General features: G+C 33.8%; 2 protein-coding genes across 5 annotated transcripts in view; one reads left to right on the forward strand and one right to left on the reverse strand.

Annotated features, from left to right (window-relative positions):
* The window catches only part of LOC144845428 (uncharacterized), a 38,333-nt gene extending 26,063 nt beyond the window's left edge, over positions 1–12,270 (reverse strand). For 3 of the 4 annotated variants that reach the window (XR_013612548.1, XM_078702752.1, XM_078702754.1), the window contains exon 1: positions 1,205–1,230. Coding sequence is in view for 2 of the 4 variants with exons in the window: in XM_078702752.1 (XP_078558878.1) it covers positions 1,205–1,215 (11 nt within the window). In the remaining 2 variants the exon portion in view is untranslated. Of the gene's footprint in view, positions 1–1,204; positions 1,231–12,199 lie in introns of those variants that run through there. The other variant, XM_078702753.1, reaches the window with a different exon arrangement.
* LOC144845486 (E3 ubiquitin-protein ligase RNF170-like) overlaps positions 1,382–26,502 on the forward strand; it is a 291,346-nt gene continuing 266,225 nt past the window's right edge. Inside the window, exon 1 of the mRNA XM_078702865.1 lies at positions 1,382–1,393. The gene's annotated coding sequence lies outside the window, so the exon portion shown is untranslated. The remainder of the gene's footprint in view (positions 1,394–26,502) is intronic.

A 26,502-nucleotide genomic window follows, 5' to 3' on the forward strand; every position in this document is an offset into this window, starting at 1 on the left:
ATTGAGTAGAGTTATTAGAATGTATTACCGTACCAAAAGTACCTTCATCGGGGACTTCCCTGTGACGTTCGCATTGAACGAACAAAAAAATTTATCATGAATTTTACGTGCGAGAGTACCATTTGCGGCCATCTAGGGGTGTCATTTAACAATTTGCTTGCTCAAATACTCAGTGTATATAGCCCTGGAGTCTTTGGGCAACCCTCTTAAAATAATCCTGCGACCGCCCCTGATAGCTCTATCTATATTTATTTACAGCAATTTGTTGAGGAAACTAAATATATCAATGTAAATAGGTGGTATTGATACAGTTGAGTAGGCCTGGTGGTCTAGAAAAAAATAATCGAATGCTATAGGCCTAATGTAAACTACAGTACATGATACCATAGATATTATAGTGTAATATATTAATTTCACTATAATCCTCTATGATGATGATACACTATACTTCATAGCCACACATAAATATTGTAGGTAACCGCAGCGTTCCTTCTTTGATGTACGTCGGAAGGCTATATACTTTATGCATGCTGACTGCCAGTGATCGAAACAATAGGTACGCAGTTGTCTAGCGGTTTCCTTTGTACGATTCGTTCGTGCCCAAGCTCGCGTCAATATCATGTTAAATCCTGGGACCAAAAATTCGTATTATTTTTCAGGTGAAAATCGGCAACCAATTCATTTGTTTAACAATAAGGTATGAGTTATTCACGAACAAGTTTACGAATTTTTAAATTTACAAATAACCTTTTGTATTGTGGTGCACGTATTTGGAGGATTTTCAGAGATGAGGGTGGTGAGGTATTGGGGATGTCGGGGATGGGGGTTCGTAGTCGGTTAAGGGGGGTTCGCTGTAAAGGGGGGTTCGCCCGAACCATAAAAATCCCCCCTGGCTACGGGCCTGTACAAATACCATAATAATATTAAACACTGTGTTCAATCACCATGCAGGGGCGGATCAGCATGCTGAAATAAGGGGTCTGGTATGTGTGTGATGTCATCGTATATGGACTTTGGATTTTTTTCCATATTGCAAAAACAGTGATCAACCGCTTAACATCTTTATGCTTCATTTATCACTATTGTCGTCGTTGTGTGTGACAAAAACTAAATGTAGCCTACATATTGTAGTGTTGATTGAAAAGCCAAAATGTTGATTATAATTCTAGAATACAGAAAACCGTTTCAAAAGAGGCCTACTTACTGTGTACTCATTATATGGGTTTGTTTGTGTAGGGAAAGTGGTGAAAGGCTGAGGCCAGCTACATGTGTGCGCTGATTTCTGTGACTCGGCCCTGGGGCTACTGTCTAAATCATAGTATTTGAGGGCCCCTTTATTGTCCGCATTTGCTTGTTGTTTATGGTCACCATCTGTAAACAAAGTTTAATAAAAAATATAGGCCTAAATTTGGAATAAAAATAAACCCCTCATATATAGTAACTATGGACGAATGAACTAGACGAAACACAATTTCCAAAATTGAATTATAATTCCTTTACTTCTAATTTGGCTATCAACATATCGGATTATAATACGACCCCGTTATTAAACTTCTGGATTCAACATTGCTAGGTATAGCCCCGAGTCACAGAATCAGCGCACACATCCATGCAGCCTGGCGCCGCCGATAAGCATTCTCTGCAGACGCGATATGAAAAAAAATTGGCTGATTATGACGTAATACAATTTTACCGTACCTTTAGCAAACAGAAGTTAGGATACTATTAGTTACACCCTGCTTGTTCACAGAATACGGGAAATATCTACGTTCTGGTTCCATATTCCATGAGGCCGAAGGCCGATTGGAATATGGAACATGGCGTGCAATATAACAATAGGGAGCTTTCGACAATTACGATTAGCTCTTTTATGGACCGTCGAATACGGGTTCATATTTGATGGTTGAAATCACAACTACATATGCGCTCAACGATAAAAATACAATACATAAACAACGCGCGCGTATAAACATCAAACAGGTAATACGGGATATATTACCCTTCTGATCCGCTTGACTGAGTAAATGGGCGTAATACGGAATTATATCTCATACATATTGACCAATCTGATTACAGAATTCACGTACACTAAGAGATAAGGTACCGTATCTTTAGCCATGGCGCTAAAAAAAACATAGCAAACCCTATTGAACCAACATAAAAGTGATTTTATCATGTAACGAAGTAAATGAGGCTTGGTTTAGGTTTAAAACTGTATTTTTAGGTGTCATTGACGAAATAGCTCCTGTGAAAGAAGTTAGAATTAAATGTAGAACTGAACCTTGGATGAATGATAATATCCTTCTGGATATTTGTCAAAGAGACAAACACCTATTTTTATTTAAGAAATACCATTGTAAAGACATGTACTCTAAATATTGTAAATTAAGAAATAAGATACAAAGAGATGTTAAGAAAGCTAAGTCAGAATATTTTAAAACTAAGATTGAGGAAAACAAGGGTAATCCCAAAAAACTTTGGCAAACCCTAAAATCTACAGGTTTTAGTCAACAAAGTAAATCTCAAAATACAATTGTACTTAATAATAATGGTCATCCATGCACTGAACCATTTTCTGTAGCTAATCTCTTCAACAAATGTTTCACTAATGTTGCTTCTTTGTTAACTGATAAATTACCACATTGTAATAATATATTTGGTGTTAATACTACCCTTCAAACAATACTATAAGAACAAAGGGATAAAGAAAAACAGTTTCGTTTTACAAACTATATCTAATGATTTTGTACTTGACTAACTAAATTCTTTAAATCCTAGCAAAAGTACAGGACTTGATAACATTCCTGCTAGAGCTAATATTATTGTTCAGCCAATAACACATATTGTTAATTTATCATTATCTCTAAAGGTTTTTCCTAATGATATGAAATTTGCTAAGGTCACACCATTATTTAAAAAGAACAATAGGCAGGAAGTTAGTAATTATAGACCTATTAGCATCTTACCAGTAATATCTAAGATAATCGAAAAAGCTGTTTTTGTACAATTACATAACTATCTCAATGAAAACAATGTAATTACTGATTTTCAATCAGGTTTTAGAGGAAATTATTCTACTGATACTGCTTTAATTAATTTAACAGATCATATAAGATCTGAAATATCTAAAGGTAACTTTACAGGTTTGGTGGTCCTTGACATACAAAAGGCTTTTGATACAGTCAACCATCAGATATTATTGCAAAAACTGGTTCATATGGGCATTGATAAAGATTCTTTATTATGGTTTGAATCATATTTGAAAGATCGCAAACAAATTACATCAGTAAATGGCGTTCAGTCCCAACCATGTACTATATCTAGTGGAGTTCCGCAAGGTAGCATTTTAGGACCTCTTTTGTTCATATGCTACATGAATGACATCCCAATTAGTGTAAATTGCAATATTATGTTATATGCTGATGATACAATATTGTTGTCTTCTGGTAATGATATTAGACAAATAGCTAATGATTTAAGTTCAAACCTGGAATCATGTAACAACTGGCTTATAAACAACAAACTATCATTACATCCTTATAAAACTGAATCAATATTGTTTGGTACTAAAAGAAAACTTAAGAATGTTCATGATTTTGCTGTTATGTTTAAAAATAAGTCGATATGTAAGAAGAATATGATCTCATATCTTGGTTGTTTGCTTGATGAAGACCTGTCTGGAGAATCTATGGTTCAAAAAGTTCTTAGTAAGACTAATTCAAGACTTAAATTTTTGTATAGACATTCTGCATGTCTAAATTTCTTTTCTCGTAAAATTCTATGTTCGGCACTGATTACTTGTCACTTTGACTATACATGTTGCTCCTGGTTTTCAGGTGTTTCTAAAAAACTTAAACAAAGACTCCAAACCAGTCAAAATAAAGTTGCTAGGTTTATATTAAATAAAAATAATCGTGCACATATTGGTACAGACGAACTGAACCAAATCGGTCAATTATGTCTAGAGGATAGAATTTGCCAACTCAAACTTCATCATGTTCATAAGATTTTTTATGGAAAATCAGTACCTTATTTGACTGAAAAGTTTCAAAGAGTTTCATCTAACCACCATTATATGACTAGAAGTAGTGTCAATGGTTTTTCAGTTCCTAAATCTGATAGTCAAATATCTAAAACGTTTTATTATACAGGCATAAAGGCATGGAATAACCTACCTCATTCCATTCAACAAATAGAAAACAAATTTAATTTTAAGAAAAATGTTAAATCACATTTCTGTTCTACCAAATAACTTTATAAGTCCAATCATAGTCTTTAATTTAACTTGTTTTTTATATTATTGTTATATTTATGTGTTTAATGCAATACTTTGTAATGTTTATATTTTTTATTTTAGATTGTAAAAGGATCCCAATGGAAATAAGCTGATAAGCTTTTTGGGCTATCCTGGAAAATCTTTTTTAAATGTATTATTTGTAATGTCCGTAATTTATGTAATCACTTTGTATGTATTTTTTATGATGATTTTCCAAATAAATTCAAATCAAATCAAATCAAATTGAATCATGTAGTGTTCAACTCACTTGGTATGTCAGTTTAAAACAAGAAATATTTCTTACAAAAAACGCCGCTCGACTTTAATCATTGTTCTTTCTTCAGATATAATGATTTACTAGCAGTAACCCGTGCTCCGCACGATCTTTGTCGGCTTTAATATATGGTTATTATAAGCGCACTCTTCTCTCATAAAAAGCTATGGATTTTGTTATACACCAAGTATTTTTTTTATTTCATGGCTTATTATATTTTGCTTTTTTGGTGTGTGTGAGGTTTCGTATCCCTTTTGCTAGTTTTGTAATTAGATTATTCTATATATATATATATATTATATTATTCTCTTCTTCAAAGTCTAGTTTGATTTTTAGCTTTAAGCATGTCGAGGATTCGAACTTGAACGTACTAAACATTGATATCAATGGTTACGGCGATTTACTCACTGAGCCATACAGGTATTGACAAACTGCAAGCCATGGATTCATTGAAGTCAGTGGAGTCGACGGCCCATGTGGCCATGTTAATTGCAATTCAAGCGAGTCAGTACGAAGTGTAACTGCACTATTGTACCAAAAGTGCGAGGCACCATAAAACATATTAAATAATTTAATATAAATTAGTATGTTCATATGAAATATAGGGCTTCCTACTAGATGATATTTTGTTGAAAAAAATACATTTCACAAGACTTAAGATTTAAACTATATGTAATCTACTGTATTCATCTATTGAGAGCGTTGATAAAGAAGCTACTGCTAGGCCTAGACCGTACTAGGCATACAGCGAATAGCCGTCTACTCCGGCGGGCAGGCTACAGTATACTATAGGGCCTAGGCTAGCTAGCTAGGCTTTGTAGACGGTGACCAGGCACCACCTAAAACTAACTGTAACAGAGCGCCGACCGCCCACAATGTTACAGTTTAATTAACCGCATGGTAACAACGAAACGGTCGCGTGCCTAATATATTGTTTACTGCACATGTGCAACGACATTTAACCTTGTTGGCTACGCTTCTTTCGCGCGTTCTATGGTGGCATGATGTTTGTAGATGCTATCATTGTAATTAGTATAGGTTTCTGCCGCGATTGATCTACGCTAATGTTTTTTATGACCTTAAAGTAGCATTTTATGACCTGTAGTAGCCCTACATCTGAGACAATAACTATTTGTTGTCTCATTTGTTATAAAATTACAAAATCAGCAAGAATACTAGCCTAGGCCCAGGCCTTCTAGGCTTAAACTAGTAAACCCTATGATTTGCCGACATTGATACTGCCTAGGTAGGCCTAGGCTAATCTTAAGTGTAGTAGATACAATGTGTAATCATGATCTATATACTCACCGTTGTCTACTTCTTGTGTTAGTAGTACTTTTCAAAACGACCGCTAGGTAACGTATCGCAACTATACATAGCCAGCCAATCCCGGATCAGGGATCGCTGTTTTCATTCGATTAGGCCCTGTGATTGGATGTGATGTGGATTACATAACCACTAGCCAATCACCAGGAACTACAGTTTAAATATAATCACATCGATAATTAAGGAGATTTATGAAGAAACCACTGCTTAGCCATGTATTAAAAACATGATTGTTGTGTGTGTGTGGACACAGGACACGCTAACAACATACATGGTCAAATGCATAAATTAATATTCTATAGATGAAAGCAATTTTAATGACAGAAGATGGCAGGCTCATATGGTAATATCAAATATAAAAATCGCATATCTTATTAATATTACCAACTACTTAAAATTAACAGTCGTAAGAAAGTGAACTTTTCGTAGTCCAATTGTAATGAAACTAAAACAGAATTGTTGAGCAGTATAATTGTTGGTGTCAACTAATCATCAACACAGACATGTCAATAGAACATTCAAACTGCGCATACGATTTCTACATGGCTACGTTTTGTTGATTATGGATAGTGTAGAAAATAAAATGGAGAAGTGTACACTACCATAAAAATTAGAAGGACAGGATATAACTATGCTTAGAGACTCGGGATGTACCCAGTCAGCTGTTAGGGAAAGTCTAGTGCCTCCAAATGTTACTTTCCAGGAAAATGGGTTACGTTAAGAGGTATAGGAGCCGATATTACTGTCCCTTTAGCTGAGGTAGTTATAGAAAGTAAGATAGTGACAGGATGTTATTGGGTCATGATTTGGACCAAAATTATGGGGAAGTAATGGCTAAAGAAATGTTTGTCCTAACTAGGCAGCAAGCCAGAATAGAAAATGATGCTAGAATAAAAAATGATGCTAGAATACAAGACAACATGATATTGTTAGGGAAAGATAGTAACTTTAGACCTAAAGAAGAGCCACCTAGAGAAACTAATGTACAATTGTTGAAAACAGTACTAAATGACAATGAAGTTTTTAGATGATATGAATGGAACAGAAATGAATAATTTGTTTGACGAAAATGAGGATAAAGATAAAGCTAAAGATAAAACAGTCAAACATAAAACTTACCCATAGGCTGAACCTAACTAAATAAGAACTGATCAAAGTGCAAACTAATGGTGACTCACTCAAAGGAGTATTTGATAGGGTAGTCCCTATAGAAGAAATTGGTCAACATAGGGTTTCTTTATGAGACAAGGTATATATTGATGAGTAAATGGAGTAGTATTAAAGATAAGAATAACCAAGTGGAACAGATTGTATTACCCACTCAGTGTAGACAGGGTGTATTAACAAGAATGAGTAATCCGCGATTTTCCCTGTAACAGTAATATTGCCCATGTGGTTTTTGTGACGGATACACTAATCTAAGCCTGGACCACCAGTAGTATTTTCATGATAAAAAATGTTATCAACTACATGCCGACATCATGTTAAATGATGTTTGGATATTTAATTGTTCATTTCATGCAATTTATTTAGTAAAACCTGCCGAATAAACAGTTTGCTTCATCATTGTTTACGTTTTTTCACGAAGGATAGTTTAATAATATTTCTATATTTAACTCGTTTCTGGTAAAACAAATAAATGTTAATGAAATTTAACCTTGTATCCTATAAATAACATGTATTTTATTCTAATTTATATCATAAAAACAATACTTCATTTACCGGGCGTGAATTAGTATGCGGCAATGGCAAAGAATAGGCATTTTGGTATTGCTGTTCGGCCTTTCTTTGTGAACTAATTTAGAATGGTGGTAAATAATTTTCTGTAGAAGTGAATACACACTAGTTTGTTATTAAATATGTTTTATAAAATGTTTTACAATTGCAAAATATATTATCATAATTCTATTTAATGTGACATGTATATCTATTAAATCAAGTCTTATTTAGTCTGTATACATCCGCCCTTATGGGCATCACTCTCTGTTAGTGTTACAAATTTCTCATGCTAAAATCGCGGAATACTCATTCTTATGATATATATTCTTTGGTGTATTACACTTAGGTCATAATGTGCCATTTGTAGGCTGTGGAAAAGTTCCCCAGACCTTTTTCCAAGAAACATGTCTGATCATTTCTCGGATTAACTGGCTATTACAGAAAATTTGTATAAAACTATGCCGATATTGCTAAGCCACTGATTGATTTAACTTTAAAGAGTAAAGCAATACCGTTAAAGTAGAATGAACAATGTGAAAATGCCTTTGTAACTTTAAAGAAACGACTTACTGATGATAATTAATTTTTTAAAAGCTCCAAAGATATTTATATTGCAAACCGATGTCTCAAATTATGGCATAGGGGCAGTGCTGAGCCAAATAGATGACAAGGGTAATGATTATCCCATTATGTATTTAAGTAGAAATTTATCTGTACATGAGCAGAGATATTCTGTGCCGGAAAAAGAGTGCCTCTCTATTGTTTGGGATATCAATATCAAGTATTATCTGTATGGTTGTGAATTTCAATACTGACCACCAGGCATTAAGATGGATGGACTCAATGAAGGGTACAAATGCAGGCTCGTAACCAATTTATACAAATTGTTTTTACTGCACGTAACCTTACATATAGATCATCAAAATGACCGCAATTGTACTGGGAATGTTCTAAACTATATTTGAACATCATCCGTCATCTAGGATCCAAGTTAGGGGCCAAAATGTGGTCAAATGGCCCACTTTTCTCCACTTTCGATGTTTGTTCGTTATACAAATTTCTGTTTCTGCATGTAACCGTACATATGGGGTATCAAAATGATCGCAATTGTACTGGGAAGGTTTTAAACTACATTTCAAAAAGTCCGGGGATTTTTTGGAAGAGGGGAAGTTGGGAGATAGGGTGTGAGAGTTGGGGTTCAGGGGATAGTGGGGATTTTGCTTAGGCTAGGGGTAGTAAGCTGCTATCAAATTGACCAGAATTGGGGTAAGAAATTTTTAAAGTATTTTAATTATCACTGGGAAGGGGCTGGGAGTTTGGGTTGGGGCCATGACTGAAACTGTACTGGGAATGTTTTAAACTACATTTGAAAACTGCCACTGAGGGATTATGGGTTGGGAGTGATGGCTAACATTATTTGTGCTGGAACCGTCTTAAACACATCACCCAGTATCTGGGGTGTGTTGGGAGGGAGGAGGGGGAGCGGAAATACTGGCGTGATGAAGTAGCCTATATGATTGGAATTGTACTAAGAAAATTTACTACATTTGAACTGTCCAGGGGAGGAGTTAAGGTTTGTTGATTGTGGCTGGGATGGTAAGAGGAGAAAGAAGGCTGGATACCGCAGTTTCAAAATGAGATATTTTAATTATCAGCCAATATGACACCTATTCATTTACACAGTTTACAACGTACTTAAACTATTATAGGCCTATCATAGCTATGTATACCCCTCTCATTTTGAAGCTAAAGTTGAATTGAATTTGTCCTGCACTGGGAGGAATTTGTTTTTAAAAAAGAGTGTGTGGTTTTATTGAAGAGGGGTGGAGGCTGGTGAGTATAGGGAAATACTGGCGTCGGGTGTTATGTACTGAGAAGGCTTTAAACTAATTTTGAAACCCGCCCTTGGGCGGGTATAATTGCTAGTCTATATTATAAGTGAGAGAGTTTGTACGTCTGTTTGTTTGTTCGTTATACAAATTTTTGTTACTGCATCAAAATGACTGCAATTGTACCGGGAAGGTTCTAAACTATATTTCAACATCATCCGCCATCTAGGATCCAAAAAATGTCTGAACATATACACGTTCTTTACTGTTACTGTGTTCTAATACTATATTTGAACATCATCCTCCATCTAGGATCCAAGTTAGGGGCCACAATGTGGTCAAAATGGCCCACTTTCGTTATACAAATTTCTGTTTCTGCATGTAACCATACATATGGGGTATCAAAATGATCGCAATTGTACTGGGAATTGTGGTTGGAAAATGTTAAAGTATTTTGATTATTCCTGAAAAGGGGCTGGGAGTTTGGGGTGGGGATGTAGGCCTATCACCAAGACCGAAACTGTATTGGGAATGTTTTAAACTACTTTTGAAAACTGCCGCTGAGGGATTATGGGTTGGGAGTGATGGCTAACATAAATGTTATTGGAACCTTCTTAAACACATCACCCAGTATCTGGGGTGTGTTTGAAGGGGGAGGAGGAGGACCGAAAATGCTGGCGTAATGAAGTAGCCTATATGATTGGAATTGTAATAGAAAAAGTTACTACATTTGAACTGTCCAGGGGAGGAGTTAAGGTTTGTTGTGGCTTGGATGGTGAGAGAAGAAAGAAGGCTAGGGGGCCCGCAGTATCAAAATTGGATATTTTAATTATCAGCCAATATGACACCTATTTATTTAGACAGTTTACAACATACTTAAACCGTAGATATGTATACCCTCTCAATTTGAAGCTGAAGTTGAATTAAATTTGTACTGGGAAGAATTTGTTTTTAAAAAAGAGTGTGGGGTGTTATAGAAGAGGGGTTTTTACTTTCTTTCTTTATTCGTAATTTTGGCCTTCGGCCCATATTACATAATAATATGAATCAATATTTAGGCGGTCGTTTCTTAAACTAAAGCATTTTCTAAAACATTAAAATAAACAGTCTTAATTCTCTTTTATTTCTAAATACATAATTCAAATAGGTATATATATTTTGATTTTTGATCTTAATGTATTTCTCTCTCAGGTTGTTGTATAAAGAACAGCTAAATAAAAAATGCAATTCGTCTTCAATTTCACCAGTATTACAAAATAAACAGATTCTATTTTCTCTAATTATTTTAAGATGTCTTCCCTTCTCAATAAATAAATTTAAATCATGTAAATAGTCTTCTGTAACATAATCAGCTTTAAAATAATTATAAAATCGCAAACGTGGGTTTTGTTGGAGACTTTCTCTTCCGTTCTGTAAAGCTGTATCGTATACTCTCTGGCTGAAATTGTGTAAGAAATTATTATTTATATCATTTAAATAAAAAATAAAATTAAATCCGTAATAGTTAAGAATATATTTAATATTAAGTGCCCAGCAGTCGCTTCCCTTCTCGGCCCAGGACTTTTGTTGAAGAAGGCATAATTTTGGTAGTCTTGTGTCTTCCATCATTAATATTTTAATCCAGTAACTTATCATTCTAATATGTCTGTAATACTTTAATTGGATATGGCCTAATTCACTTCTGGCCGCCTCGTTGGGACACGACTGCTGGACATTTAATGTATATTTACAATGCTTAAGATGGATATTTTCAATTTCTTTTCCTTCTATATGCCCCCATATTTGGCATCCATATAAGATAATAGGGAGGATCTTTGTCTCAAATAGCTTTTTCTTAATTTTAACAAAATTGTAACCTAAATCAGATAATTTCCTTCTTAAATTAAACATGGCTCTTTTTGTCTTGTCTGTTGTGACTTTTTCCATGGTGTTCCATTTACCTTGGCTGTTAATGGTGAAACCTAAATATTTAAAATTATTTACAATTTCTATATCATTTCCATTTAGCGAAAATTTATCATCGTTACTTATTTTTCCTCCTTTTCTGAAAACCATTATTTTTGTTTTTGCATAATTGATAATCAGGCTATTTTCTGTGCAATATTTCTGTAATTGATCTATTTGTTTTTGAATTCCGATTTTTGAGTATGACATGAGCATAAAGTCATCTGCATATATTAAGTGAGAGATAACTGTTGTACCTATTGAACAGAAATGTAAATCCTTTTCTAATAAAAATTGTTTTAGGTCATAAAGAAACATAATAAATAATATGGGCGATAGGAGACAGCATTGGTTAAGTCCTGTGGTGCTTTTAAAACTATTTGTTAGTCCATGTTGTGTTTTAATTTTAAAATTTACATCCTTATATATTGCTCTTATAATATTATAAATATATAAAAGAAGACCCATTTGTTGAAGTTTAGTAAATAAAATAATTTTACTAATACTATCAAATGCTTGCTTGAAATCCACAAATACACAATAAAGTTTCCCCCTTTTCTTACCGATATCAAACGTAACTAATTATGATAAAAAGCGTATCTAGCGGCGCTCCATACAAAATACCGGATGTTGATTTCAAACGCGACCGATTTCAAGCGCGACCGATACTCCACACCTTAAACCTTTTGTAGGTACTCAAATTGCTAAAGGAAACCTTCTGGGCTCCCAGACTAGTTTGCTAGCACACACTATGGAGTGACATTTCAGGCGAACAATCTAGGTACCATTTATCATGAAATTTACGTGCAAGAGTAACATTTCTGGACTTACCTATCTGTCTCGTACAACTCTTTACTCACAATAACCACTAGCAAAAGATAGACTATACTACTTTTGCCACCAGTCAGTTTAGTAACGGTCGAATGATCTCGAGAACAATTTCGTCTTGTCTAACGACCTTTGCTTAAAATAAACACGTAAAATCTTTTTTTGCAAGTCATTCATCTAAATGAAGCATTGTGGGCAATCTGAGTGATTATCTATATATATAAATTATGGTTAATTATAGGCGAGCACAATGGAAAAACTTCGGTACAAATCTCTGCCTTATACCTACCTGATCTATCTCAGATGTACCGTGAAATGTAAATTTGATAACATTAGTTTTCACTATTACGATATTGTTCCATATTTCCATATTTATGATTTCAACGGTAGATTTTCAACTCAATTTCAATTACGCGGTCAAAGCATGGAGGTATAATTTATACCTCCATGGTCAAAGTGATTTCCTATAGCCATTTTAATTTTTTGTTTATTTTAGGAACGGACCGCGCGTGTGAAGGTACATACATAAAAATTAAACTGCAAATTAATAAAGATCAAATTAAATATACGCCATAAAGCATCGGAATATATTGTGGGGAATAGTATTATAAAATTACATAGCCTAGGGAGATTTGATGATAAGACATTTTATTTAAAATCGAGTGAAATCCCGATAGCCGCCGAGTTTTATTGAGAAGCTGGCAGGAGTAACTGTAGGCTATGCCGCTATGTGAAAGCCGTCTAAAATGTCTTCTTTCTTGGGCCTAAACGGCCCACTCTGTCGCGGAAGTTAGTTTCAAAACTATTATGTATTAATTATTATTATCACCTCCCCAATAAAACATCACTTTGAATAATCGCCCCCACCCCAAACCCAACTATCTAATAATTAAACGCCCATCCACATTTATACACAAAATAATGTATTATATTTATAATAACACAATTATACCATTTGTAGTAGAATTCATCGCACTGTTATCTACAATTTACCAAGCATTTGTTATTCTTTTTTATCACTTTCATATCTATTAGAGGATTTCATTTGATTATATAGTTGTATAGAGTATCACGGTGTGACGTCACAACGATAGAGGGCGCTGCATGGTTGCTAGCCACAGAGCCATTTTTATATAAAGAGTTACGACAGCAAAGAATATTGCGCGCGCGTGTGCTAGTACATTATAAAGTTCGATTGATTGATTTTGGAACGAAACATCCCATAACTATGTCCTATTAATAACAATTATGTAATATTTTCAATTCATAATGCATGCTTTGATGACTAAATAAAATAATAAAGTGTCGTGGATATATTTGTTAATATATTGAATAGGGTATGAACAATATTAAAATAATAAATGCAAATTATTACAAATGAAATGATGAACGAGTCTCTGAAAGTTTGTGTCAAAAACACACAGAGAGCCATATACTGTATAAAAAGAGGGGTGAATTTGTGTGTTTTTTGTATTGGTTCATGCTTTGATGTATCCTGACTTGCATGTAGGCCCTAGCATTTATTCTTTTGTTATTATAGACACAATATATATATGTTACCAAATTAATACCATTAATAAAATTAATTACTAAAATAAAAACGGAATATAAGCGTTATTTTATAGACAAAAAAATCTAAAAATAATGCATGAACTATAGGAAAACGCTATACAAAAGAGACGCGCGCGCCCTCAGCGTGCGAATTCTTTGACATAAAAATGGCTTCTAATTTTCAATGTCGTAACTCTTTATATATATGGCTCTGGCTAGCCAACCAAAAAATGCGTTCAGCGCTACTATGTTGATTACGTATCTTAGCTTGATTTTTTTTAACTTAAACTGTAGTTGAAGAATAAATAGATTATTAAAAACAAATGTTTAGTGATCTTTTGAAATTTTAGTTTGTTTTTATTGAACATTATTAAGTTTTAAAATGACTACTTCAATAAGCCTATTCCAAACCATTGGTGATCTTGGAGTCACTCAGGCAGGCTGAACGCATTTTTGGTTGCGCTAGCCAGAGCCATATATATAAAGAGTTACGACATTGAATTATAGTCACGTGATATGCAGATCAATTTGTGTCAAACTTGTCTCCGTTAAATGCATGTAAAGTATAGGAGCAAGAAAATACTTTAAACTTTTTCTTATATTTAAAAAAATGTAATTGCACATTTTACGGTGAAATATCGATGTGTACAGCGTACAGAAGTACTTGCGGCAAAGAATATTGCGCGCGCGTGCGCTAGTACATTTATTAAGTTCGATTGATTGATTTTGGAACGAAACATCCCATAACTACGTCCTATTAATAACAATTATGTAATATTTTCAATTCATAATGCATGCTTTGATGACTAAATAAAATAATAGAGTGTCGTGGATATATTTGTTAATATATTGAATAGGGTATGAACAAGATTAAAATAATAAAGGAAAATTATTACAAATGAAATGATGAACGAGTCTCTGAAAGTTTGTGTCAAAAACACACTTAGAGCCTTTACTGTATAAAAAGAGGGGTGAATTTGTGTGTTTTTTGTATTGGTTCATGCTTTGATGTATCCTGACTTGCATGTATGCCCTAGCATTTATTCTTTTGTTATTATAGACACAATATATATACGTATATCTGTACGCTGTGCGCATCGATATTTCACCGTAAAATGGGCAATTACATTTTTTTAAATATAACAAAAAGTTTAAAGTATTTTCTTGCTCCTATACTTTACATGCATTAACGGAGACAAGTTTGACACAAATTGATCTGCATATCACGTGACTATAATCCAATGTCGTAACTCTTTATATATATATGGCTCTGGCGCTAGCCAGAGCCATATATAGAGAGAGTTACGACTTTGCGTTCACGGATTTTAGAAAGTCACGTGGTGTGCACACCGGCCATGTTTGTGTCCAACTATGCCTATGTAGCGTATGGAGTCGAGTCATTTGCTTAAAAAATGTATAACATTCACAAGGCTTTAAATATCGAATTTAATATCAAAACAATCAATTTGTTTAAAGGTTTTTGTTAAGATAATAACGAAATCATAAAGTTACTGCGAACATGATTTTTAAACAACAAAATGTAAAAACAATGCATTACTATAGAGAATCGCTGTACAAACTAAACGCGCACGCGTAGAGCGTGCATGGAGCGCACAACCAGAGCCGTTCCGAAATTGCTATTTTTGTTGTTTTTAATCATGTTCGCAGTAGTAAATTTTTTTATTATTTTAACAAAAACCTTTAATCAAATTGATTGTTTTGATATTAAATTCGATAATTAAAGCCTTTTGAACGTTATACATTTTCAAAACAAAAGACTCAACTCCATACGCTACATAGGAATAGTTGGACACAAACATGGCTTCTAATCCATTCGAAGTCGTAACTCTCTCTATATATGGCTCTGGCGCTAGCAACAACGCAGCGCCACCTACCGTCGTGACGTCAGCACCGTGATACTTATAGAACGCTGCGTTGCGTATCGTTCTCACGCAGATAGGCTCAACGCAGGCGTATAGCAGTGCGTACTGCGTAGGGCATATCTGATTGGTCGATTGCAGTCGCCATCTTGGTTGGTTCCCTCTCCATTGTGAATCACTTTTTGAACTGCGATAACACTGTTCATTGCGATCTAGCCTTCGGCTATATAAAATCTTTGAGAAAAACATAAATCACGCAAAAAAGTATATATATATGTTTTAACCCTACGTGCTTAAAATGACATGAAACGCGTAGGAAGTTGATCAGAAATTGATTTTTCGCATTTTGAAATTTTAAACGCGCGTGAAACATGCCATTTTTTTCCCACAGAAAGTAAGCGCATGATATAAATTACACTTTTGCCAAGTTTCAATTTAAATTGTTTTATGGTTTTCGATCTATGTTAAATACGAGAAATCCATAAAATCGCGCGTAACTTACGCTGCGCGACTCTAAAGTCATATAACGGTGACGCACATCTATGCACTTGTTTGCGGGTATTTTGCGCACGTTACTTTAACGTGTTTATAACGTTTCTGGTTCAAACAACTGCACATGGCAACGTTTTAAAATCGTTTTTAAAACGTTTTGTAAAAACGATAACAATTGTTCTGAAAATTGGTGCAAAATTGGTTGTGATACAACGTTTTGTGAACGTTTTGGTTTTATTGTACTGATACACTTTGTTTATTAGTATTTTGCATACATTATTATAACGTTTTTATAACGTTTGGTATCACCTAAAAAATGTACTTTTACACGGTGACGTTTTAAAAACGTTTTATAAACGTTTCATAACAACGAAACCCAAACTAAAACCAATTAAAAACGTTATTTTAACGTTTTGTGTTTACTGGGTACAGCTACAGGTCAATCGTATGACAAAGTTATACAATCTTATGTTGACAAGTATAAGAGATACGCTGCGGGCAAAATTCGTGGACAGAAGAATAAGATAGAAAAAAGAAAAAGATCCTGACAATAAAAAGGGGGTTATCCGCCAAGTACAGATAACCAAAAAATGTAGTTTTATATGCAATTTATTATTTCGAAAACTGTTGTTGTTAGTTTATTCACAAAACGGCCAACGGTAACAGTTGTCTGCCAAAAGTGGAAAGACAAGACAATAGAGTTGTTTGGTATTTAGTTCGGAAATTAAACAATGAAAAAAATAAAAAAGATGTGAATGACTGAAGTGACATAATAAGTATATCTTGATAGAAGTATACCGACATGTACTTAATTTCTTCCGGAAATTTTAACAACGGAGCGCCGAATTGAATGAATGATGACGTCAAGCAAGATTTTAGTTTCACTCTTTTTAAAAAAAGAAAAAACAAATTATTATTTCCAACTTTAAATTAAGTTTCATTTTCATTTAAATGGTTAACGTTTACATAAAATATTCTTTGTTTCCTTTTAAAATAAAACAAAAAAGGACGCTACTGACATATGCATAAATTATTTTAGTGTGTATAAATATAGGGGTAAATTTATAGTGAACTCATCAGTATCAGCTTACAACGCACTAAACTCACTTCTACCATCTTTGATTAAGAGAAGAGAAACCAACTGTCGATTACACCGATTCTAAAATAGCCGATTAGGCTAAGGCTACTGTGCAGCGAGTTATGAGGTCTAGCAAGAGACAGAGAGTAGAAGAACCAAATACTAGCATACGCTGTTTAGGGTTAATAATATGTAATAAAAATTTAAAAAAAACTTCTCTCAGCCACAGGGAGAGAGAAGACTGCTTTGGATAGTTAGCCTAAAATGACTGTCTAGGCCTTGGCTAGGCCTGGCTAGACATAGTTGAGATGGTCTGTAGCTTCCAAACTTCAAATTGTGAAAAAATGAATTTAACTACATTGCTATAAATTATGTAGAAAATTATATTAATAATAACAATACTTAACTAGAAAAGACATAATTCTAAAAGTAATCCGTTATCTAAAAGTATGTGAGCCTAATGTGGACATATTTTTTCACAATATAACATTTAATGTAGTGTGTAAAATGATACTTTTTTCATTCGTACAATTGTCTGATAAGTATTTATTTATTTATTTTATTTATTTATTTATTACTACAAAAGCAATAACACAGCTAATAATGTTTGTTTTACAATAAAAAATATTGAAAGAAATCTATAAAAATACAACAATACATTCGGAAAAAACAATTACAATGCACAATTATTCACTGTAATTTACAATATTAAGAATCTTAAAATATATTCAAAATTTTGGAAAATACAATTACATTTTAACTTAACAAAAAGAACATTTTTACAGTATTTACTAAAACCTATCTGCACTGTTCTTTATTTGATTATTATTATTAATATTATCTTTTAGTAAAGGTGGCAATATTGCACAATTATTCACTATAATATTCACAACATTAAAAATCTACAAAAATATATTAAATTTCGGAAAATACAAATACAATATAACTAAAAAAGAATATTAAAAATGTTTACAGTATATATTAAACGTTATCTGCAGTGCTCTTCATTTGATTGTTTTAGGCGGTAATATTGCACAATCATTTTTTTTTTAAATTTAATTTTTCACAGGAGGAATTTAATTTGTTTATAGTATAGGGAATCGTTGAATTTTTATATCGGTTAGTTCTTATTTTAGGTAATGTAAATCTATTGGGGTTACGTAATCTAGATATATTTGGTCTTTCAGCAGGCAGCATATTACGATGCCTCTCTGACTTAAGGATACCTTCTCCAAATTGTAATGTTAATTTTTCTCTACGTTCAGCAAGGCCGGTAATTTTAAGTTGAGCACGGGCCGTATCATAGCTCTCATAGTCCTGGCCAAGTATAATTTTGCATGCTCGCTTTTTGCAACCTCTCAATTTCATTGGTCTGATGTTTTGTAATGCTAGAGTGCCAAACAACAAATGCATACTCAGTCAGTGGTCGAATATAGAGTTGATAAATACTTAACATGTCACCAAGATGCACTGTAGCCTCTCAATGCATAAAGAAGAAACATTCTTCTACTTGCTCTAGAAATAATACTTTTGACTTGGATATCCCAACCTAAGTTGTCTTGTAGCTCAAGACCTAATAATTTCATGTTATGTACAGTATCAATTTTTTCACCACTTCACAGTAAATTGAGGTAGTTTATTTGAGATTTCATAAAATTTATATTAATAACATGGCATTTAGATGGCTTGGGTAGCATGTCATTTTGTTTACACCAACCACCCAAAGGCATCTAAATGGAATTGGAGTTCTGATGATGTACTATTATTTTTAATATTAATTATTTCTCCCAGTGTTAGATCATCCACAAATTTCCAACGATTATCAGTGGTGTTACCCGCATCATTCACCGTAACGGTAAATATGCTGGGTCCCAGTTTGGTACACTGGGGGACCCCACACGTTATAGTTCTTAGTTCAGAACAATGTCCCTTAAATTTCACACACTGGGTGCGATTCATCAGCAAACTGCTGATTGTTGGAATTATCGACGGTCAAACACCAGATTCTATCATCTTTGAAATAGCAAAATTATGGTTTTATCCTATCAAACGCAGTTGTGAAATCAAGTGTAGGCCTACATAATGTGGCATAGGTCCCTGGCACATCAATATTTGATATAACCGTATTCAACATATCTACTAAGTAATGTGTTGTACTAGCTCCTCTCACGTTACCATACTGTTTACAATCCAATACTGAAATCAATCGAAATCCGTTTGTAACCATCCTGCTAGGAATGATTCAAATACTCTACCCAATATTTTAGTTAGTGAAATAGGTGGTAATTGGCCAACCATTGTCGGTTTTTTAACTTTAAGTACTGGTACAATTGATGCGGTCTTCCACACAGTTGGAAACACCCCTTCGTTTAGACAGGTATTAACGATTAAATATAGGGGTTGTGCTATTCAAAAGAAAACTTAATGAGTTTCACCGGAATATCATATGGATGGTCAGATTTATTGGAGTTTAATTTGTTTAAGCTCTAAATTTCTTTCTGGTATATTTTGGTGGGTGGTGTTGTAGGCAAGTACGAGGGAAGTGTTTCCAATCTGAGTGGTGGAAGTTGGCAACTTACTCTTGAGAAATGCTCATTAATTTTTTCAGCCTGTTCTTCAACAGATTCACTATAATTATTTAATTTAACATTGTCCGACTTATTGTTATACCCTGTAATGTTTTTAATTTTTTTATTCCATTTACCGGATTATGCATTTTTTAGTCCTTCTATATTATCCTTTTAATGTTTCTCTTTAGCTTTGTTAATACTTTCATGCTTTACTTTGTTTCTTAGGCTTCGCCATAAAATTATATTGTTAGATCTATATGCCTTTTGTCGCTCATCAATCAATATTTATGTATGCGATAGTTCATCCACGGCTTTTCATTATTTCGTCGTCGAATTAATTTTTGTGGAAAATGTTCTTCGTATTTTTGTTTTAGTATATTTTCAAGGACTTCTGCCATTTTCTCTCCAGATTCTGCCAAATACACCTCCTCCCATGATTCCCGAGTTATCCATTGGCCCATCGATCGAATACAAGCAACCAATGGACTGTGCTTTATGGGTGTTTCGTAGACATTATCAACATCAGTAACAATTTTGTCTAGACAATTTTGTTTGCGAGTTGGGAAAAGAACAACTTGTTTAAGTAAGAGATGGTTTTCTAACTCATCAGTATCAAATTCATTGAAGTCGCCTAATGTAATAAATACTGCTTTATTATGTATATCCAGTCCTATTTATTTTCAGTTATATAAAGGAAGCTGCCATTGCCAAATGCATAAGAAAAAAATGAGTTATTTTCAAAGGCAAGTAAAGAATCTATTGAAACATTTAAATCATTTAGTCAAAGGTAGAGCAGACTTGGAACAAAACTTGTAAATAACAAGGCCAACAGCCATTAAGTCGCGTGCTACAATGCATAGTGATACCGGACCGACAGACCGACCGACAGACCGACCGACCAACCTACCAACTGACCGAAATTACTGAACATGTTTAAAAATGTTGAAATGTTTAAAAACATTTATATTTTTTTAATTTACACGTGCGTAGCCTGTCACTTTTCACGTGCTCGTATAACGTAATTTCGAGTTGAAAAGTAAGTCAAGAAAACAGAAATCGGGCAAAAAGAGTGCGCAATAACATTTAACGCGCAGTGCGCGCGCAAAAATATGCGCACTCATGGCAATTTTGTAAACGCTTAAAATTGCCTGAAACGTACTCTTATTTCATCGAAAATAAATTTTGAAAATTGTAAGCGCGCGTACGCATGCGTTACATGCGCTACGCACGTAATTGTATTGCCATATGATGATTTATGCCCTGAAATTTATGAGTACCAAATTTTATTTAATTGTGATTCATGGTTGTGAAGATATGATTACAAATGTGATTTCGTTAAATCGTGCGTAGACCGCGTAATTTTTTATTGCGCACCGTGAAAACATAACCACATCGATTCCTGGCCATAAGGAATATACTATGAAAAATTGACTTGGCTAGATTAAACTGATATCAAGATAAGGTCAGAAAGCGATAAAACGCATAGTGATATCGGACCGACAGACAGACAGACCGACAGACAGACCGACAGACAGACCGACAGACCGACCGACATAGTGAACTATAGAGTCGCGTCCACGCGACTAAAAAGTAGAAAACATGAAAGACCCAATGAAAATTCTTCATTAAATAAAACAAGAAAAACATATGAAACAAAAATGATGTGTGTTTTGTCAGAGTGGTCAAGGTGCATTCCAAGTACGCAGTGATAGCATGGGAAGCTTTTACAAATCAAGAAGTTTAGCAATGATGAGAATGTTCGTGCAAGACTTGCCTTGCTCTGTGAACCCAGAGATGCATTTACACAATATTAAATACCACGTCAACTCTTAAAGAATAGAAACTAAAAATATTGATTCTCCTAAAGGTTCCATTAATGTATCAGAGTTTGCTGCTACAGAGAAAGCCATGTGACATTGAAATAGTCAACATAGTCAAAGCATTGATATTCATTCATTCATTCAATCTTTTATTTCGGAAACTCTGGTCCATAGAAAGTAAATTACATATAAATGAAATAAATAAAATAAACAAAATTACTACTACTCATCTCAGGATGGCATTCCATCTGGAGAGCATCTTCGACTTAACTAAGACGTTGCTTATAATCGTTGAGATTAAAATATTTTTGCTTGCATTAAGTCTACACATCAGGCCATATATTGATATTCTTAACAATTCATAAAAAGAGGGAATTCTACATTCAGATAAGGAAGAATGTCCTAGCATTGATATGAATTCTATCAACAATACTTATCTAGCAATCTTACGTGAATATATAGCGACACCGACTACCAACTATTAGTACAGGAAAACTATGAAATATGGTTGAAAAAATTAGGACTAGGCCTACTCATCATACAGCGAGCTGGGACCATGGAGGACACCACCAGAAAACCGCGTATTATTGGTGATTGTGATGTAAATATCTTTTTTTTTCATCTTCTTTGTTATTCTTCTTTCTTTCCCGGATTTTTGTCTACAGCATATCCCCTATTGCTTGTAAACATAACTTTGTATAACTTGGTAAAAAGATTGACATTGAAGTGTAGATGTGCAGCCAAGCTTTTTGATGATGTCAGATCCGCGTTGCGTAAGTTACGCGCGATTTTATGAATTTCTATAACTGATCATAACTTTAGAACCAACAAATATTTTTTCATGAAACTAATAAAATTATAATTCATATCATGGGTCAACTTTCTATGGATTAAAAATGGCATGTTTCTCACGAAGTTACGCACGCACGCGCATTTAAAATTTCAAAATGCGCAAAATTAATTTCTAATCAACTTTCTACGCTGATCATGACATTTTGAGCATGTCAAAAATTCCCGCGCGCGCGAAAACATTTTCGCGTAAGGTGCGCACGTAGCGATAAAAACATATTTTTTTCCCATGATTTATGTTTTTCCAGCCTTTCCTAGTCATTTTACCAACTTTTAAACAATTTCGACTTAAAATTACGTCATAAGAGCACACCGAATTGGACAATTTGCGCGCGTTTTTGATGAAAAAGTTTAACAATTCGTCAAAACTTATGCCTTTTTTTAAACAGTCATAGATTCTAAACTACGTTATGAACTTTTTTTAAATTACATATTCTGGAAGTTGATGAGTTGTAGATATCGGATCATGCATCAATATGGCTCACTGGACATTGTGACGTCATCGTATGGCCACTCGAAAATAAAATATAGGATTTTTGTCTTTTTCGTTATAGCTCATCACATTTAATAGAGCGCATCTCCACTTATCTGTATTCCAGTTCGCCCAATTTTTTATATTGTCTAGGTCAATCAATTATTTTTCGCATGATTTACTGTTTTTAAAATTGTGATGATGTCATCATGTTCAAAAACGTCAATAACTTTGGTCACTTATTTTCACCTATTCTGCACTGTATGTAGTACGTATACAGTATATAGTGTTATATTGTATATACTTAGACGTGACACAAAATAGAGAGCACACTAATATTTTTTCAATGGCATAATCGTTTTCTGTGCGCAATATTCTAACGTATGACGTGCACGTGGCGTTTGCGCTGCGGATAACCCGAACTCGTCAAAGTGACGAGTTCAAATCTAGTCTATTGTGTATATGCCTAAAAAAATGGAACACCGTTATGTGTGGCTATAGTATAGTGTATCATCATCATAGAAGATATGTTAATAATAATAGTACACTACCTATGGTAACTGTGTACTGTACTTTACGGTAAGTTATTCTTCCTCGGTCACATTTGCCTCATTTGAATACACGGTCACACTAGACTGAACAACCATGCCATCATAGTCAATTGACGTGACTATCCCAACCAAAATGTTTGGTCGAGTGGTAAAGGGTTTACTATGACACTAGAACCCTGGGTTCGAGGTCTATCAATAGCGTGTTTTTTTTAAATAATTGACAGAGATTATTTAGAGGGTTAGGTTAAGTACATTTAGGAAGGTAATCTCGTCTTCTGTCTAGGCAAATGTGACCGAAGAGATTACCGTAGTTTACATTGTAGCAAACGATTTTTTTTCTAGGCCACCCACCGATACGTACTCAACTGTATCAATACCTATTTATATTGATATATTTAATTTCGTCAAGAAATTGATGTAAATAAATATTGAATTATAATAAGCATTGAATTTGCGCTTTTTTCGGGGCTTCCCCTAAACGTACGTTCGCATTGAACTTGAACGCAACGCGATCAAAACAAAATACTGTGTGAATGAAATCAGCAACAAAATGTTATCGTCCTTTAGGCTAATTAGTTACGTGTGTATATTGGAGGGAAAAAAGTATGATCGTTTTACTCATTGGTAGCATGCTACAATCTCACAATTATTCAAGCCTATGCACCCACTTCTTCATCCACCGAAGATGAAATTAACACTTTCTATGAGCTACTGCAACAGACAATAGAAAACATCAATAAGAGAGACATCCTGGTAATTATTGGTGACCTTATGTGAAAAAAAAATCATTTAGCTGAAATACAGACGTTTTTTTGTTTAAAAAATAACTCTGACTTCCAGTCAAAGTTTTCGATCAAAACATACCCCATAATGAAACGCGCTTGTTTGGCTACTCTGTATGCATAATCATAAAACTTCCTCACGATCTGTGTGAAAATACCTTCTCAACCGTGACGAGTTGTAAACAATCCTAATTAGCATATGCGTAATGCGTACTCGTGGTTTGAAATCTTTGTTTACTTTAGCTCGCGACGATTTTCCAGAAGAAATGTAATAAAATTAATTTACCTGTTAATTACGTAAACTTGTTGCTTTTAGCTCGAATTTTCGACTTAAAGTGAATAACTTTAAAATTACTTTGATATGGCCAATTTAAATTTAGAATATTTTGACCTTCATTTTTTTGTGTTTCAAGGGACAATACATCTATTTTACCGAAAATCTAACTTTACTAGAATTTATTTGCCATACAAACCTTCATAATATTAAAACAAATATATAAACTTTTGAATTTTTTTTTTAATATTGAAAAAGTTATTCATTATTGTTTATAGTTATCAGAAATATATTTTCTAGTTATTTTTTAAGAAGATGTTCTATTAAGGCAAATATAACAATGCATATTAGGAACAATTTGAGACCAATATGAAAATCCTACGATGAATAAGATCAATTTCATCAGTTGACATAAGGTCAAAGGTCAACATTTTAATATGCGTATTAGTTACCAAATAAATGCAAAGTTGTCAAAACTATGATATCGATGGTTTTACAAGTAATCAAATTATTAATTGTAAAACTTAAAGTTATGTTATTTCATTATAATTTTAATCAATATAATTATAATACTGTAATTAATCAAATCAGAATTAAAATGTTACACTGACTATCTGATTTGATCTGCTTCTTTATGCTGGCAATATATAATTTTGGTTTTTATATGTCAAGGTACAGAGAATACTTAGTTATGTACTAGACAGTCTGTGCACCTTAACTGGTAAACAAAATACAATTATGTGGTTTTTGTCTAGATTTGGTAGCTTTGCAAAGTTTATGGATTGGTTTCCATAGGTTTTTCACAGGCGCCTTGAGCATTTAGGTGGATAAGCGTCTAACGAATCTTACTATATTATTGGTTATCACTTTTCATCCCCATTGCAATCAGAACATAGTTCATAGTTAATCTAGTACGTCCAGAATATGTACATACCAACCTCAGTGAATAGATAAATAATATGATTTCTTTCTTTATTCATCCAAAAATTCAAAACAAATACATAAATATAACATTATAATATATAATATATACTGACTTTTGTTGTAGAGCGCACATGTTTCACAACTTCCAGACACTATTCTGTGAAGATTTTGATCATTTTGTGTCTAGTTCTGCAAAAAAGTTTTGATTATCTCTATACGTGGCCACCAGGATTTGACCACCAGGATTGATTTCTTATTAATCATTTAAAGTGTATCCGACCCTTGCCACTGCCAATAATGATTTTTGATGTCCACAGGAAAACTATCTGTGGCTAGCAACCATATCGAGACTCATATAAATTGTGGTCTTTCTGTGTAGTGAGTTGTGGATTACAGTTTTTATTAGCCAATAAACGTAAAGATCTAAAGCATTATTGACCAAGATTATAGATCTGAGTATATGTGTCGTCAACTAGAGAAACAGGCAATATTCTCTTAATATTTTCAAAAGGTAAATAAATCCTGGTGGTCTCTTATGAAAGGTAATCATTGAAACATTTGAAACATACAGCATTTGCAGAACTTGACAATGGCCAGAATCCTAGAAATTGTGAATTGAAATGGTGAAGTTAACCTACTTTTGCATTGTCGAAATTAAAGGTGGGGATGGGGTGCGTGGGCTGGGCTGTGCCACCTGGATCTGCCTATGCCCTATTCAGTGAATGATTCTGATGAATAGTAGTTATTGCCCAAAAACGAATATTGTAGCCCTAATAAATTCAACTGTCCCCTTTCGGGTGGTGATTCCCCCTCCTTAGTGGTTATTGTTACATTAGTGGTTGATTTTTGTTACGTTAGTGGTTAATGTTACATTAGTGGTTGATTTTTGATACGTTTGTGGTTAATGTTACATTAGTGGTTAATTGTTACGTTAGTGGGTGTTACAGTGCCTCTCTATATGGAGAGCTTGGTTGATCCTTGACTTGACTTACAAAACAAATCAAGTTTCCACATCTATGCAACATTAAAACTAAAACCTGGAAAAATACTTAATGGATTAAAC

This window comes from Antedon bifida, chromosome 6, assembly GCF_963402885.1.
Source record: "Antedon bifida chromosome 6, ecAntBifi1.1, whole genome shotgun sequence".
Lineage (NCBI taxonomy): Eukaryota > Metazoa > Echinodermata > Crinoidea > Comatulida > Antedonidae > Antedon > Antedon bifida.